The sequence below is a fragment of the Hypomesus transpacificus genome, unplaced genomic scaffold, assembly GCF_021917145.1.
Source record: "Hypomesus transpacificus isolate Combined female unplaced genomic scaffold, fHypTra1 scaffold_100, whole genome shotgun sequence".
In the NCBI taxonomy this organism is placed as follows: Eukaryota; Metazoa; Chordata; class Actinopteri; order Osmeriformes; family Osmeridae; genus Hypomesus; species Hypomesus transpacificus.
Window position 1 is genome coordinate 518516 of NW_025813695.1, and position 18742 is coordinate 537257.

The following is an 18742-nucleotide window of genomic DNA, read 5'->3' on the forward strand; positions in this document are numbered from 1 at the left end:
ATTGACTATTTCACTAAGTGGCCAGAGGCTTATGCCCTCCCAAACCAGGAAGCAGAGACGGTGGCAGATGCCCTGCTGGGAGGCATACTCAGCCTGTTTGGGATGCCTGACACACTGCACAGCGACCAGGGGAGAAATGTTGAGTCCCAGGTGTTCGCTGCTATGTGCAGCCGCCTGGGCATACAGAAGACACGCACCACCCCGTTACGGCCTCAAAGGGACGGGCTCGTGGAGAGGCTTTACCGCACACTGGGTCAGCAGCTGGCCATACTGACATCAGAGCATCAGCGAGACTAGGATGAGCATCTGCCGCTGGTGCTCATGGCGTGCCGGTCTGCAGTCCTGGAGTCGACCACGTGTTCCCCAGCACTCCTCATGCTAGGGAGGGAGCTCCGCACACCAGCAGAGCTGGCCTTTGGGCGGCCTCCAGATGCCCCTGTGGTTTCCCCAGGCCCGGAATACGCTAGGAGGCTCCAGGACAGGCTTGAGTCTGCCCATGCGTTCGCCCGGGTACAGCAGGAAAGTGCTGGGGCAAGGCAAAAGCGCAATTTTGACGTGCGGGCACGGGGTAGGCATTTCCAGGCTGTACAGCTTGTTTGGGTTTACAGCCCACAAAGAAAGAAGGGCCGGTGTCCAAAGCTCGACTGTCAGTGGGTGGGGCCCTGCAGGGTGTTGGAGCGGATGGGGGAGGTGGTGTATCGGGTGCAGCTACCGCCACGAGGATGGAAGGTTGCACTGCACAGAGACAGACTGGCCCCCTATCAAGGCAATGCCTTACCCCAGGTTCCAGGTACTCCACGCACCCAACCCCCTGCACTACACACACACACCGCATTCCCCACAGCCAGAGCCTGGAGGGGGTGACCCTGACCCTGTCTTTGTGTCCCCCGGGTCTCAGCCCACTTCCCCTGCCCAAGGGTTAAGCCTGTTACCCCTCGCCTCACGTCCACAAAGGGCCAGGAGACTGCCCCATCGTTATGCAGACTTTGTTTGTTCCCTCAGGGACGAGGGACTTTGTAGTGGGGGGGTAATGTAATGTCTTGTATGTGTTGATTTGCTCAAGTTCATGTTCATTGTGATGTATGTGTGCCTGTGTCCTTGCTCTCTGTCAGCAGCGGAAGCTCATGTGGGGGTTGCTAGGCACTACGGGGGGCGGGGACACCTGAAAAGGTGAATGTGTTTCTGGTTGATGAGTCTCTTCGTGCTCACGGTTTAGTAGCAGTGATTTACGTGCATTGTTGAGAAGTAATACAGTGATCATTCAAGAAAAACCTCTCTTCGTAGTGACTGAGATCGCTACAATATGATCAAGCCTTGGGCCATTCCGCTGCACCCCTGAGCATGCGTCCAGTAGCGGAGCTAGAGGGGTGTCCGGGCACTGGATTGTTGGAATTGGAATGTTGATTAGCCTACAGTAGCTGTGTACAGTAAGTTTATGTTGGAACTTCGACTCCAATAACAGACAAACTGAGACAGTCAGTAGAATTGTACTCCGATAAAAAAAGAAAATATATAATCCGGTTTTAGAACAAAAAAGTGGCTTTGTCTCAAGATTTCTACAGACCGTGCACCAAATTTAATGCTCAACACTTGAACGGGGGCTTATTACTTGAAAGAGGAATTATTTAGGCTATCTCAGTTACTATCAGGGCTTGGAAATACAGTGACTCAATAAAGTAGGCAAATGGCTAGTAGAACATAACATTTCATCATAATTTCAGTTAATCAAACAGCTGCAAGACCCAGTGAAATGTTATAGGCTACTAGCTCTAGCAAAATAACGCTAGCATCGCTAACAACATTACTAATTCAACTTTGGTAGTGTAACCGAGCTCTTTGTAAGTTCGGTTTAGATCTAATTGCATATGATCCTGTGGACAAAAAGACACGGACGCTGTCTTTTTTCATAATTTGTTTTTTACCACTGCTCTTCTTGACATCGCTATTCGAACAGCCCTCACTGATATCACAAATGCGTTCAGTATCAAGCCTACGGAAACTCCCGAGGGACAAAACACCCTTGTCCGTTGTCACATAGAAAGGTCTGCTACAGTAGGCTATTCTCAGGATTTGCAAGTTAGCTAAATTTATACTAGCCTATATCTTAAATAATTTTGTAGATATAACAATGGATTCTGCCACTAAATGAGTGACTTGGCTTTATTTCTGGACATACTGTCCACATCCAGGGCTGGACTGGGCCAAAAAATCGGTCCTGGCATTTTTGGCCCAGACGGTCCACAGATTAAATTTGGTCTTGTTTAGGCCAATTCCAAAACTTTTCTTTGCTATTAGTTAACATAATATATATGAACATAAATATTATACTGTAAATTTGTAATGTGGTTGGGCACCAAGTTATTTAAATTTATTTAAAAAGTCAATTTCTGCTTGATTTCTTGTGTTTTTTGGGGTTTGTAAATTCACTTTGTTTTGTAAATAAACTATGTACTGTGTTATTTCTGTAACACAGAAATGCTATTATAAGTCCCTGGTGCTTGTGCTTTTTTTCCCAAAAAATGTTGTATGTTCCAGCACTTATAGACCCTGATTATACTGTATATATTTAATTAAAACAGTGACCCAAGACTCTGGACTATGGACCCCCTGAAGTAGCCTTGGCCACCCCTTGGCCACCCCATGTATAAAACTCTAGTTGCGTTCTGCTGCGAGTCTCATTTCATTTGGCGCTACAAGAAGCTTAGTGTCCTGGCTAAGCAGTACCTCGCAGCAACCTCAGTTCCTGCAAAGAGAGTCTGTTCTACGCCGGCCTGCTCGTAAATTAACTCTGTACTCCCCTCTCCCCTGAGCATGTTTATATGCTAATTTTCCTGAATAAAATTTGTAGGGCTAATGCAGTTGTGGCTTATAATTTTTTTTACCGGTAGCCATGTAGCTTAATCAGCTTTTTATTTTTGCATTGTGTGGTGGCACACCGTTTCCTACAGGATTCCGGTTCCAAGGTAATATCCAAGTTAATATGCAATATTTCTCCATGAGTGTCTTTTGTTGTTATCAAGGATAGCCTACCCGATGTGTTTAATTTCGTCCAATGTATTTTTTTACTTTTTATTTCACATAATAATAGGCTAAGCGCACTTCTGCCAAGTTTAAGGCCGAATCCCAATACTGTCTTACCCCTACCCCTTACCCCCAGGACCGCGTTTGTGCAATGGGCAGGAGGGGCTGCTGCCCCGGGCCCCGGCACGGGAGATAAAAAAAATAATAATACAAAAAATATATATACTTTTTTGATGCATTTACCCACCTGTAGTGAAGTCCACGTCATACTTGTCGTTGCCGGTATCAAAGCATGCAAGACAACAATGGCTTTGCATGAAGGTGATGTCAAACGAGTTTGACCTGCTTCGCCAAATTGACTTCAACGATTTGATTTGTGACTTTGCCTTCAAAAATAGTAGACGAGTGGACTTAAACGAGTCCCACACAGTGGTTCTCAACCCTGTCCTCAGGGACCCCCTGTCCTGCTTGTTTTAGATGTTTCCCTGCTCCAACACACCTGATTCAAATGCATGTTCGTTACCAGGCTTCTACAGAGCTAGATAACGACCCTTTTATTTGAATCAGGTGTGTTGGATGTGGGAAACATCTAAAACACGCAGGACAGGGGGTCCCTGAGAACAGGGTTGAGAACCACCTATGTTCTTTTCAGTAGGCGGCCACAGCCTGATAATTTAATTGTTCAATCGAGTTGTTTGTAAATATGTGTTTGCTGGGCTGTGTGTGTGCATGCTAGACTGCATGTTCCAATGTATTTGACATTGTGGCTGGCAAGGGGTGCGTGTCACAATGTATTACAATCAGTGGCGATTTTTTTAAGACTGCAAGGGAAGCTCGGCTTCCCCTGTAATAAAAAATAAAATGATTGTCAAATATTTACTATTGTGTTAACATTTAAATGCGTTAGAACACGTTCATATCGAAGACGGGTTCTTTCAGAATCAGCTACATATATTTGCAGGTCGACTGACTGATTTCCGTCTCATACATTCCCGTAGCGCCACTGTGCATTTCCCTGTTGAAGCTCAGCTTCTATGGACTTCAATGGCTGATTTCTTTCAGTCCTTCAAAACTATACTGTCATTGGATGAATGCTGAGATTATGTCCCGCCTCGGACGCTCAGCGTCTCTGGGGGTAAATGGAGGATTGGGCTGGCCTGGAGGAGTGGGCTGGCCTGGACGCTGGGCTTCCGTGTGATGATTGGAGGGTCTGTCGAAAGACTGCATCTCCTTTTGATTGACAGTAATTTTGTACTACAAAAAGTCACCAAAGCTCAGTCCCATCGCGGATTTTGCAACTGATTTTTAGGATGTAGGCCGAAAATGAGCTTCCCCTCTTTGAAAGACCAGCAGCCGCCACTGATTACAATGTATCACATAACTCATGTTAATAATATTTATTTAAAAATCTTTTGCATGGGTGGCGGAGGCTCGGGGAGGCTTCTGACCCGGGCCCCAGATGACCTTACTCTGGCCCTGCTTCCCCTTAGCCCTTAGTTTTGCGCGTTCCCGTGAGAGTAAGTGGTGTCCCAATACTCTTTTTGATCGAGGGCTAGGGCTAAGATAGAACAAAGTGAGCTCGGGAGCTTACTTGAAACCAAGGGGTTTGTTAATACTGCACTACCTGCAACAATGGCGGACAGATCAACCAGAGAGTCCCATAAATGTAATATTTTATTATTTTAACTTAAATAATTGATAAAAAAATTGTTTTGTGCTTTACACAGTCCTGTACATATGTATTTGCAAACATGTTCTTAATTGAAACGTTTTTTTTTGTGCTGTCAAACGATTAAAATATTTTATCACGATTAATCGCATTAATGTCATAGTTCTCACAATTAATCGCACATTTTATCTATTCTAAATGTCCCTTGATTTTTTTTTGTCCATTATTAGTTTTTATTTTAATGCTCTTATCAATATGGAAAAGTAGATCGGATTGCTTGGTCAGTGCAAATTATTTTTTTTTATGAGAAAACAACATTGCAATCGCCTGGCTTTGACGAGGGGGCGGAGAATTAGCATCAGCTGTGTGCTTGGCCATCAAGTGGTATTTCAGACTGGATGTGCTGCAATGATCACTTTGGTCTTGTCAATGGAACCATATAGCAACTTTGTAAAAGTAACTTTCCATTCAGAATCTTTTGGCATCGATTTTGCCGTCTCGTACTCGCCATCCACTCAAAATGTAACGTTAGCCTACTACTCTGGATAAGAGCGTCTGCTAAATGACTAAATGTACTCCGTAGCCGGCTCGCAAGCCCAAACAAGTGTGTGCGCTGTTATGTTTCCGGTCTAGCTATATCCGGTGTGGTGTTTTCTAACGTCAGTAGTTGTTACAACAGCATGTGATTAAACTACAAAGTTTGCTAGGCCAAAAAGAACGTTAATCTTGCGTAAAAAAAATGTATGCCGTTAATAACGCGTTTAACTGACAGCACTAGTTTTTTATCGCTATTTTGCTATGCTAACGTTACATTGCTGAATTTGCACAACGTCCCGCATTTCTCTGATTAGCCTTGAATGGACTCTATGCATGTCTACAGTTTTAAAGGTCACATGAAAACTTCATTTTAGGAGGTTATTTAACATTAATATGAGTTCCCCTAGCCTGCTTTTGGTCCCCCAGTGGCTAGAATTTTCGATAGTTGTAAACCAAGCCCTGGGTGTTCTTCTCCGCCTTTGAGAAAATGAAGGCTCAAACGCTCGGTTTGAAAATCTCCTCCTTTTGACGTGGCAAGGAGCCAGGCTACCGCCATGCTCTCTGCTTTGCCCGCCCAGATAATTTGGCCAGCCCATGAAAAACTGAGCTACAATCGTGCAAAGGCAAGTGGGATATCGGTTTTCCCTGGAGAGAGATTTAAAGCTACAGACACAGAAACAGCGCGTTTTGAGGAAAGCTCAATGTGGGACTGCTCGTAGTGGCTGTAATTTTGCACCAAGGCTGAATTTCGGGAAAGATACTTCAGATACAGTATTAGGGAACCACTAAGGCCTATATAAAAGTATACAAAAACAGCATATCATGTGACCTTTAATTAAACTTCATTAGCAGCAAATTTCAAACAAATTTAATTTGATATCAGTGCATAACACTACTTGATGTGGAGACATCAATATACTTAACCGTAACCAAGTGGTATCTCATTTCATAGGGCTATGTAGCCCTTACCCCTCAGTTTTGAAACACAAGGGCTAGGGGTAAACTAAGGGCTAGGGGTAGGGGTAAGACAAGTATTGGGATTCGTCCTAAGAGCCTACTTCTGAAGATGCTGCATTTTTTCAAGTTCATTGTCTTTACGTCATGTTAATAATTTTTTTAATAAAATCTTTCATTTGTTTTCTTTATTTAACCCTTATTTAATCTAATAGGTTAAGTTACAATTATTGCCAGAATGTGTGGTGGTTCATGTGTTTACTGTATGCTTTGTGTCATGTCAGGCTAATTACATAACGGAACCGCATTAATAAAAATAGATTATCCGGATATTCAAAAATCATTTAGGATACTATTCAAATAGTGAAATCATTTAAAATCCCCATTCCTACACGGTACTGCACTCCGTTTGATTATAAAAAGGACACCTGCAAAATATGAATTTAGCAAAAAATGAATTTTGCAGAGTGCCCGGTTCTCAAGTCAACATTTTCCAAGGAAACTCGCTGCAGATCAGAGGACCAATCAGAGTGAAGAGGCTGTGACACAAAGAGAGCAAGCCAAGAATAGTTTTTTTGAAATGTCGAAATGCTTATCCAAACAACGTCACTGCACTCCATTGGGTTATAAAGACGACACATGCAGAATATGAACAGCCCGGTTCTTCGGAAACAAAATCCATTCTAATTTGTACACAAACACACACTCACAGATTCCTGGCATTATTAGAGAGATACATATATTATTCTATGACCATAATTCAATAAAAACTATCAATCAATAAAGAAAATGTATTTGTAGAGCACAATACCATACATGTAAATCGCTAAGTTTTCAATTGTTGTTTAGGTTATATGCAAAGCAATAAGTTACACTAATGATGTCTATTACCCTGGCTCAGCACATTACTTTTGTATCACTGAATTCTTAACTTCCTACTGTCTTCAAGAGCAAAGATCTGGACAGGTATCAGTAACCAGTTCATTAAACCTGTTCAGAGACAAAGATGCACTGACAGCCACGACTAAATCCTCCCACACAGTTCTAGACATCATTTTTATCTTTATCTTGGTGAATTTCCATAAAAATGTTGTTCTTAATCTCTGCATAGTTTCTCATTCATTTCACACAACCCCCATTTGTACCATTGGGCAGCTGATTGGTTATAGAGATGAGCCTAATTATCAAATGATAAATGATTCCTTCCACATGAATGACATCATCCCTCTGAATTCCTGGTAAATTACACCAACAAGATGCAATTTTCATTTTGCCTGTACCATTTGTAGCGCTTACAATGTAAGGAGCCTTTGCGATTCCAAAATATAGGCCATCATCTAACAGTAAGGGAGTAATCCAATGTGAAGTTTTCCAGGATTTATCATCAATGTTGGCATATGTTGGCAAAGTGAACAAATTGAACCAAAATCACCCTCCACCATCTTTCCTTTTCTTATCCTTTTCCAGCAGGACAAATCTCGGAACAAACACCCAGGGACCTATATCTACCGTGAAGGTCTCCAAAGTACCACCCTCTGCTTCTGCCAAAAGAATCAGCTGTAATTCTTCATCGTCATCTTTTAACCTAAAGGGGTGAGCAAACTCAATGTTAGCTCTTGAGATGTCAACAGATTTTCCACTGTTTATGTGTATATCTATTATCTATATCTGTATAGATATCTGTTATTCGTGAATGTCCTGCAGGCTGCATTTATACTTTAGCTACTTTGTTTCTCTTCCTCACTGTTCCTCTGTCTGTCTTATTTTTGTTGGTTGTCTTTGTCCTTTAGTGGTCTTTTTGAGATTGCCCTATACTGTGACACAATGTTTTACACATGGATGTATGTATTTATATAGAAAATACATACATTACATACAAGTACATATCTTTAATTGTAAAAAAGTTAGAGTGGGCTCGGCGTAACATTTATTTTTAACCTTGTTGTGCCTCCTTTGTGACCACCATCTCCCCACCCCCAACTCCACACCCTAACACACAAACATACATAGTTCTTCTATCAACTCCAGGCTTGCCAGTTCCCTAGGCAACTTGTATGCAGTGGAATGTAACGACAGTAGGATGCCATTCTCCCCTCCTTCTACCTTCTCCACAATTTCCCCATCAGCCAGGACCACATTTGGGCATGGAAAATATGTTAATCCCCACCATGAGGTTAACAACAACAATCAGTACAATAACTCACCAACATCTGCTGCTGGCATTGCATGCCTCAGCAAAAGCGCTGCCTATGCCCATGGTAGCTCAGCACCCCACCACCCCAGAAGGTCGACATCTCAGGAGTTGGGACACTACCAAACCCAGGATGGATACTTGGGGTTCAGTGGACCCTCCACTCGCCATCTTTGCCGCTCCATTCCAGTAAGTGTGACTAGACTCCTCTACCTGGGGACATATTTACAAAACAGTTTATCTTGCCACTAGAGAGAGTTCTGCTTTTATTAACATTTCACACAGCGTCCCAATTTTGGGGGAATTGGGGTTGTATTTTCCTTTTCAAAGTTCAGGTTTATTTGCTGAGGACAAAAAGATAAAATGACACTACACATCCATATCTATTTTGTGTAAAACAGCAAACACCTGATCAATTTGAAACACCTATAAGCCAAATATCCCAGAAAATTGGGGGGATGGAACTTTAAAAGCACTGTAATTCTTAGTTGGTGAAACGTAATTGTGTCTTATCAGCATATGTAAATTGATAGCCATAATCGTAATTTACACTTTTCTGTCCTTACACTTATGGCAGACACTGTACCAGTCAAACATCTTAACACACCATGTTCAACATTGTAGAATAAAACTAATATATAAAAAACTGATTGAACTAATTAACATATATTTTTTATTAGAGCGTCTCCAAAGTAACAACACTTTGCCTTGATGACAGCTTCATGTGGTTTAGTTTCTAATATGAAATGTCAAAATTGACATACAATTAACATTAATAATGTTAATAATTGAATGACTACTTTTTCATATTGAACTACCATATTTATTCTTTATCAAATATGTCATATATTTCTTCTGAATGATCTTGGTTACCATTTAAGTTTTTGGTTTTAACTGCCTTACTGGCGAAAAGCTGACCAGAAGACTTTTGAAACACTAACCCTTCAGGCAGGGATGGGGAACCTTTTTTCTGCCAAGGGCCATTTGGATATTTATAAAATCATTCGGGGGCCGTACAGAATTATCAATAAAAAATGTGCCTGCTATATTTGGTCAAACATTTAATTAACTCACCCATAATGTGATGGCTGGAACTGCTTTTCTTTGGTAAGATTTGTGATGTTAACTGGCAGTGAACATTTCTGGGGGGTATCATGATTACGGAAAGGGATCGTATTATTTTTAGGGTTAGTTATTGCTACCATTTTTTAGACTGCTTATTGATCCGAGACGTTGTAAACGTTTGGGGCTTAGCCCAAACCAACGATGTATTCTGGGTTTGATTTGCTAGAAAGGAATTCCACACCTAATGCGAGTGCACAAGCGGAATTTTTTGGTACATTGCAATGCGACGCTGCGCGTCTCCACACATTAAAATAGTGCTGCTGCCAACGAATAATACACCTAATAATATGGTACCTGCAGCGCCATGGCGGGCGGACCAAATGTGGACCCCCCCCACCACTGCCTTAAAGGCCATATGGCAGGTTAACCACCACTGTCGATTAATGGGTACATAAAGCACTCAAGATATGTATATTATACAAGAAATCTCCAAATGGTGTCTCAAAATGGTGTTTAAGACCAGTTTTTGTAATTTTTTGTGTTAGCATTAGCATATTAGCGCAATTCGACGATGACGTCACGTTGGGGAGTCGTGGAGCAGAGTAGCCTCAGTCTAGTACTAGAACTATGGCGACTGACCGGGATGAAGAAGAGGTGGCAAGGAATTCCACACCTAATGCGAGTGCACAAGCGGAATTTTTTGGTACAAAATGTATATGATGGCCCGCAGCCGGCCGTCAAAGCTAAATAAATGATTCATATATAATTTATTAAATGATTCATTTATTAAATGGTTCATGGTACCGAGGAGAATGAGTGGAGAGTTGATGAAGTGTCCTCCTGTTGAGTTGCTATCATTTAGCAACGCAGCATCGACCTCTGGAGCTCGTCTACAAACTGCAGTGCACATATACAATTTATTTTTACTGTCAGTGATTAGCACAGAGTGGAAGTCAACGTTTTCTTTATATCTGGTGATCATTCAGTGCCTGACATTACTTTTTGAGGCACTACACTAGCCTACATTTACGTTTCACTTTTCCATGCACAAAAGTCACGTCCGGGTAAACATTGTGCCTTTGACCAACGAAGATGAGCTGTAATATTATACAAATGATAACAATTGAGGTGTTATAAAAATTGTATTTGTAACATTTACACAATTTCTGCAGAATGAAACACTTTCTGTTATGTACTGTATTGCAGCTCTAACTGAGTCTTCTCAGTTACATTATCAGGGCTTGGAAATACTGTGACTTGCTAAAGTAGGCAAATGGCTAGTAGTAGAACATAACATTTGATAATAATTGCAGTCTATCAAACAGCTGCAAGACCCAGTGAAATGTTATGTACAGCTAGCATCGCTAACGACATTGGCTAACTCAACTTCGGTAGGCTATCCTCAGTATTTGCAAACTGGCCAGTGCAAGTAACATGCCATTTTATTTTGTTTGAGTTTAAACTTGTTCAGTGGGGCAAGTACTTCTCTTCCACTTGCCCTACAAATCCACTTGTCCCGGACAATTATGTCGTTGTAGTTCAGATAGACTACCGGGTAAACCTAGGTCTATCAAGATCTAGAAGACATCATGCTAGCTATGGGCTAACTTGCCAGTCCCACCTGTAAAATCCCCCAATATCATCCCAAATTAAATATTTTCCCCGACAATGTAAAAACCTTTCCAATTACATAGCAAAGCCCATATTAGACATTCTCTGGTACTAGCCTAGTGTTTTTTCTATTCAATTTCAATTCTTTCAAAGCAGACTTTTGTCTGTTGTCTCCCCAACGTGACGTCATGCAATGCATTGTGGGGGAAAGAAAAATCATGTAGCTACTTTTTCGTATTATATTGCGTTTTGTGACACCCAACAACATCAAATACAATAGATAACAGTTTAAATGTTTATTACCAACAAGTAAATGGCGCAAATTAGTTGGAAAAATTAACCTGCCATATGGACTTTAAGGATTATAGAACGTTTTGGAAATCTGAAAGCATAACATACATTTTAAAATATTAAAAAATCTAATAAATGAAAACGATATAGGCAGGGGTGTCTTAATAGCACTTGAGGCCCCTGGGCTATGGACATTTTGTTCATTTTTTGAGGCCCCCCGCCGGCGAATCACAAATGTCAAAAGTTTTGTCTTGGTAGCGATTGAGTTGCTTGTATTTTTATTTACGTTCCGTTGCACGGTTTAGGCTGAAATTGAGTTTCTGTTCGCGAGCCAGCCCCTTTGAAAGCACCTGATTTTCGGTTGTAAAGGTGAATTCGCTTCTAAATAACGAAACTGAATTTCCCTCTTTTCCTTGCTACGCTTAGTTTCATTTCATTGCAAATGCCTTTGTCAATCGCATTAGTTCCATTGCCGTAGTTTACTGTTGTCAGTTGGATTATAAAAAGGACACCTGCAAAATATTAAGAGTGCCTTTCTAGAGTTCTCTATGGAACGCCGAGTTAGTCAAAATTTAATAAATAAATAAATAGGTAAATAAATAGATAAATACATACATAAATAAATATAACTATGAAATAAATTCAGAAATTGAAAAAAGATGCCAATAAATATAGCATTATATAATTACATAGCTGAATCCATTTACCGACATTATTTATTTCAAAATGACGTTTTTGAAAATACATCATTTATTTATTTCATGGGACTTTTATTTCCTATGCCACATTTATTTATTTTTTGAGACTTTTACCCGCCACATTTATTTCCACGCCACATTTATTTCCACATATATTTCCACACCACATTTATTTCTGTGCTGTATTTAATTCCGATCTCGAGAGGGGCGTGGTTATCTTCAGACCAACGCATCTGCACAAAGCACGAAGGCAGATAGGAACACCTAGATTCGGTAGATGATGGAAGACATTAGTCATGTTAGAGATCGCATGCTGGCCTTATAGATCAAATTGATCAACATAGCTTGTCAGGATATATTATTTTGGCACACATTGTAGATTTAGGTACTTGGGCCGATAAGTGCTCTACAGAATATTGAAGTCTTAAATAGTTTAAGACTTATCGAGCACTGTTCATGTGCAAGATGTACAGGTAGTGGGGGCTGATTAGTGCCAGGTAATGTTAGCTAGCTAACACAGCTAGCAACCGTCGCAACGCCTAACAAAGACAATCACTGCCACTGCTACATCGCTCTGCTATTATGTGGATAGAGCTAGCTAAGTCGATAAGGCACCTTGCTTTAACTTGAGCGCTACGTCGCAGCTATCAAAGACCAAGTCCCCACACGTAGGCTACTAGGTCACTGCCATCACTCCCATTGGGAACCAATGATAAAAAGGCAGAGACGACACAGACATTGTGGGCAAAGCTTTTCTACATTGTATGCTTTTCGGAAGTGCGATGCCACTCCCCATACAGGTAGCTCTACAGCTATCCCCTTAGCACAGGTGCTGGACACCCGCGGTGTCATCGCCCTGGTTTCCAGACTACCTGGTTTCCGTATGTGAGCTGTGCGTTAATCTAACAGCAGCAGCTGTCGTTGGCCTCCATCACCAGATTTGTCACAAATTCACACAACATTCAACATTATTGGCGAATTTCAAGTTGCATCTCATATTTGCTCTTGTAGGCTAAGAAAATAAAACAGTTGCAAGCTGGCATGAAATGGGATTCGATCGACTGGAGTAAAACACATGATTGTTGGTCCGTTGAAGCTATTCAGGCTCATGGATGAAAGGAGCTTGTAGTCACACATTTATTGGCATTTAAGCAACCTTTTGTATGGCCTGGGTTCATCGAAAACAGCTGGTTATCGTGGGCCTATTTGGAGTTGTTTTGAGGCGAAAGCCAAATGTCCCACGATACCACAACCACAGAGGACACATCCCCCCCCAATATTCAAATCTGGTCAAAATGTCCCCGCCATTAAAATGATATAAAAATATAAATGCGCTACGCTACGACAGGCAACCAAGCACGCTGTCCGAAATTAGGATATCATAACAAAATTAATTTATCCCCCCCAATGTTGACTCCATGGCTACGGACTTGCGCCCAAGTACCTCTACAAAATCGACAATGTGAGCCAAAATAATATATCCTGACAAACCATGCTGATGAATTTGATCTATTAGGCCAGCATGCGATCTCTGACATGACTAATGTCTTCCATCATCTACCGAATGTGTGCAGCTGCGTTGGTCTGAAGATCTCGTTTGCATGTGAGATCGGAAATAAATACAGAACAGAAATAAATGTGGTGTGGAAATATATGTGGAAATAAATGTGGTGTGTAAAAGTCTCAACAAATAAATAAATGTGGCATTGGGAAATAAAGTCCCATGAAATAAATAAATGTTGTCTTTACAAAAACGTCATTTTGAAATAAATAAACAGATTTATTTATTGATGTTGGTAAATGGATTCAGCTATATAATTATATCATGTTATATATATTTATTGGCATCTTTTTTTAATTTCAGAATTTATTTCATAGCCATATTTATTTATGTATTTATCTATTTATTTACTTATTTATTTAATTAATTTTGACTAACTCGGCGTTCCATAGTTCTCGAGTCAACATTTTCCTAAGAAACTCCCTGCAGACCAGAAGACCAATCAGAGTAGGGGTTGTGACGCGAAGAGAGCAAGCCAAGCAGCAGCGAATCATATCAATATTTTTCATTATTTGATTATCTAAATGCTTATCCAAACAACGTCAATCCCGGCACTGCACTCCACTGCACTTTATAATCCGTTGGGTTATAAAGAGGACGTATGCAGAATATGAACTTTGCAGAATGTCCGGTTCTTTAGTTGAGTGTGAGAAACTAAACCCATTCTAATTTATACTCACACACAGATTTTTGTCATTATTAGAGACATGACTCCCACCTCTGGTGTCTACACAGTAGGGCTGTCCCCACTTAGTCGACTAGTCGATTTTCTGGTCGATATGCTCTTGGTCGACTAAGATTTTTTAAATCAAGCTGCCGTATGGCAGTGTGAGATCTGATTCCCGCTTGTGTCATCATTGCTGAAGTAACAAAATGTTTTACAGAAATTGTAAAGCAACTCAAAAAAAATATTATTTAAAAGAAAAGGTGTTACCATTTTCCCTCTCGTTGATCTGCTGTTTGTTTTGGTTTGGTATTTTGCACACGGCACGAGCACAATTGGCTGCAGAACTACAAACTCTGCCATAGCCTACTTTGTCGGTGTTATTAGTCAAAGTGGCAAAGAAATCTGTGTTATGGCAGCATTTCATTAAAGTAAATTTACATTTACAAAGTACCGGGTGACTCGAAAAACGTTGAATGCAATTCTGCCAAGAACGTTTTATTTTTCATAGTTTGACGTCAAATATGATGTAGCCTACCACCTGAAAAACGTAAGTTGGCCTAGCCCTACTTCGCTCATGCTAAGGGTTGAAAAATGAATATGCCTATTATAAGAATCACATCCAAATCGAATGACATTATCTTCTCCGGCCAATACAACCAAATATTTCTCTGTTGCACCGTTCCCCACTCAGCTTCTACGTAAGTTCGCATGCTGCAAGTTCAGGCAGTGATAAGCGCGCTCTGATGATTTGCATGTTAAACAAACAATATTTGTATTTGTAGTACATTGAAAGAGATACTAAATACCATCGACATTCGGTTACAACAGGACTGGTGATACGAGTGTTATTATTAGCGGCAGAATCTGCAATGTCCAGCAGCCATGAGTCAGATCGCGAAAATGTTGGTACGTTTTTTTTAAGTAAAAAAAAAAAAGTGTTTCTAATTAGTCGATTTTCAGACGTTTCAGTTGAGTCTTGGTCGACCAAAGAAATCTTAGTCGGGGACAGCCCTACTACACAGTACACACATGAGACTCTTCTCCTCTTCAGAAGATATGTAATATTTTACGATTGCTTACGTCTAAGCCCAATCATAGAGTGTGCATTAAGCACACATATTTATATAGTTGTTCAGTATTGGGTTGATTATTATTATCAGTCTGGTTTTAAAATTACTCCTGTTATGGGAATTATATCATAATAATTAGGCTGTTAAAAATGACTATCTAGATTGCATAGAATTGTGTCAATTGATGAAGCTCGTTAAAAAGTTACAATACTGCCCCCCAAAAAAGAAAGACTGGAAACATGATGTTGGCTGTAATATATTATTCAGTAAGTAAAATGCCTTGCCTGAATTTACCGATTAAAAATTGTTAAACTGTGAAAATATTTCTAAACCTAATTAAAAACAACATTTCAATAAATTGTAGAAAGACCATTCCCAAAATAACTTTTTCTGATGAATCAACAGAATACTCTACTACTAATAATATTACCAGACATTATTATTTTTGTCAATACTTATTTGTTATCCAATTTGTCTTGACTATTTTAAGGAATACTACATACTGCAATTCGTTTTGACAATTCAATAAAATGTATAGTCATGCACATGAATTCACATAAGTCAAGTTTCTTTGACATGTTTCTGTCTAAAAATCTTCCCTTACAGTTCCTTCAATCTGAATATGTTCAGTACTGAAGTCTCAGTGCAACTTGGATAGGCTTGGACAGAGATTGCACCCCAATACATCGATCTTTGCTCAGACTTCTGTTAACTTCTCATCAAGACAGTACTTTCTCTAATATCCATCAACGTTGTCATCTGACTTTCATTGTGTCATCTTTGTGATAGACCTGCTTGTGCTTTGTGTACTCAACTACTCTCTAAGCATCGGGAAGAGATACAAACCCTTTTGATCGTATTGGCCTACAATGTCAATGTCTTTGATAACTCCTTGAAGGGAATTCCATTGTTGTTTTGAAGTTTAAGGTTTAGGTTAATTTTTTAGGTTTAGGTTTTAGGTTAATTTCTCACACAGGTTCTCATTTATTTTACATGTATCTTCTCCCTGAATGTTGAATGAAGTCAATGCACGTTATCCATAATTTAAATGACGATTATGAATAAGTATTTATTATGATTGTTATTATTCATTGTAGTGGCAGAATTGAGCAGAAACATGTCAAATAATTTGACATGATGTATTGAATAAAAAACTAAATATAGCACACAGATGAGTTCCCCTAATGGTTTCATTGTTTAGATACACTTTAAACACTCTGTAAGCAGTTTGGCTTATATGTTATAACCTCCATACATCATTTTATATTCTGTATTTATGTGCCTTATGTACATAATTTTACATGAAGCAAATATTTTTACATAAAATATATTTTAAAACTACTTTATCTTAATTTGAAAAGGGACCTTTGAAGTGTTTGGATACGAAACCAGTGTGTTAATATTCATTGTTTTTGATTGTACATTATTTTTGTTCTGGTTGAACTACACATCACGTATGTTGATCAAAGTTTTGACTGTCAGCAAGATGGTGTTGGGCTTTAATGATCTGACCTAGATAGGAAGCACAAGTCATAGCATGGGTGTGTGTATAAAGACACAAAATAAATTAAGAATGAATACCTTTCTTGTGTGGGGACCAATGTTTGCGTATGCAAGTGTCTATAAAGGGATATGTATGGATTGTAAAGCATTGTATACATCATAAATGCCAGTGGAACATTGTAGGTCCACAATGATTTATTTTGTCTGCCTAAGTTAAAACAAATGTACAGTAATGGCCTTTTCTGTGCAACGCGCTACATTGAAATGTTGTTCTTTTTGACAATACAAAAATCTCAAAATATTGTAAAGTGGAAAATATGGTATGGGACATAAAAATCTTGCTTGCAAAAGTACTCAATGTCAACACAATATGTGATAGAGCAACCTTTCAGGATAAGGATGTACCAGTTTCGCAGTGTCAGAGATTTTTGTCTTTGCAGATATTCTCCAGGTTGTTTAGGTTGGTTGAACAATGCTGGAGGACCACCATTTTCAAATTATAACGCACATTTAATGGGATAACTACCAGAACTTCTACTAACTGTAGGACATTCACCCTTTCTGAGCTAAATATATGACTGTTTTGTTGATCTGGAGAGAAGACTGTCAAACAGTATTAACAATAAGACCACTGGACCGGTCTCCCAGACAGTTTTGTGTTTTCAAAAGCAAATAACTCTGTTTGAATAAATGCTACATGTCTATCAGTCCATGATGTTTTGTGTCGTCAGTAATTTCCTGAGATCGAGAGGGACAAAATAAACAAGTTGTATACAAGGCCAGTTCTAACCTGCTATATCAGGGTGGGCTGTTTGTCAACAAATTCAATGTTATTATAGCTAGGGGGATCTAATGTTAGAAGAGACCCCAAATTGACAGCTGAAATTTACACAGATGATAAGAAAATAGCTAGCTATCGTATTATTTAGCAGATTGGAAAGACAACTGCTGTGACTAGTCATTATGCGTCACTGTCAGCAGTCTTGTTAGTGTGTTTGCTACCAGCAAGTCAAAGTACACACAATCCCTTATTTATTATTGTGTATGTTTGCCTTTGGTAAGAGCACAATCTATTGTAATCTCACATTATTGCAGGAAACGTGGTTGAAATGCAAAACTAGTAGGCTGTGGTAGCCCTACTTAGCCTACCTATTTTCCCACCCTCAAGTCAATTTTTGCACTACATACACAATGTTGGTGCCGAACATGTAGCTAGGTATGTTTCCAGAGGCCTGTTCCATAAAGGCCATTATTTTTTTTTGACTTAAAGTCCCAAACCTGATTTGCATTAGATTAATTACAGCTAGCATGTGACTGCCAGCAGCAGTCCACTGGTGGCATAATCAGTTTTGCTCATCGTTTTACCAGCGGCCCACCAGTGGCAGCCTACTTTTTACGGACAGACATCCGCTACTGGCCCGCTGGCTGCGGCTTGCTGAAGGCCCACCATCGGGCTATCGCTCATATTCAGATCTCTACATTCTCTACAAATAACGTAGACTACTACACCATAATCTGAATAAACGCTTTACAAATGTATTTTTAAACAGATGACTTTTTACTAGTGCTGTCAGTTTAACGCGTTATTAACGGCGTTAACGCAAACCCAAATTAACGGCGTCAATTTTTTTATCGCGCGATTAACGCTCTTTTTGGCCTAGCAAACTTTTTAGTTTTTTTCACAGAGAGACTACAACACCTCACCGGATCTAGCTAGACCGGAAATAAAACAACAGGCACGCCACACACACTTGTTTGGCTTGTGAGCTGGCTAAAGAGTAGTAGCAGAGCCCGTTTACGGATATTAGACATTCTCTGGTAGTAGGCTAACGTTACGTTTTGAGTGGATGCCAATCCAGTGGATGCCATCCACTGGATGCCAATAAGATTCTGAATGGAAAGTT

At 40.0% G+C, this 18742-nt stretch overlaps 1 protein-coding gene across 5 annotated transcripts in view; it reads left to right on the forward strand.

The window, feature by feature from the left end:
- cdc14ab (cell division cycle 14Ab) overlaps positions 1-17548 on the forward strand; it is a 185429-nt gene extending 167881 nt beyond the window's left edge. For 3 of the 5 annotated variants that reach the window (XM_047050084.1, XM_047050085.1, XM_047050088.1), the window contains exons 13-15: positions 7649-7774; positions 8192-8561; positions 15942-17548. In XM_047050084.1, the coding sequence (XP_046906040.1) occupies positions 7649-7774; positions 8192-8561; positions 15942-15971 (526 nt within the window). In that variant the 3' untranslated portion in view covers positions 15972-17548. The remainder of the gene's footprint in view (positions 1-7648; positions 7775-8191; positions 8562-15941) is intronic. The other 2 variants (XM_047050087.1, XM_047050086.1) reach the window with 2 other exon arrangements.
- The last annotated feature ends 1194 nt before the right edge of the window (positions 17549-18742 follow it).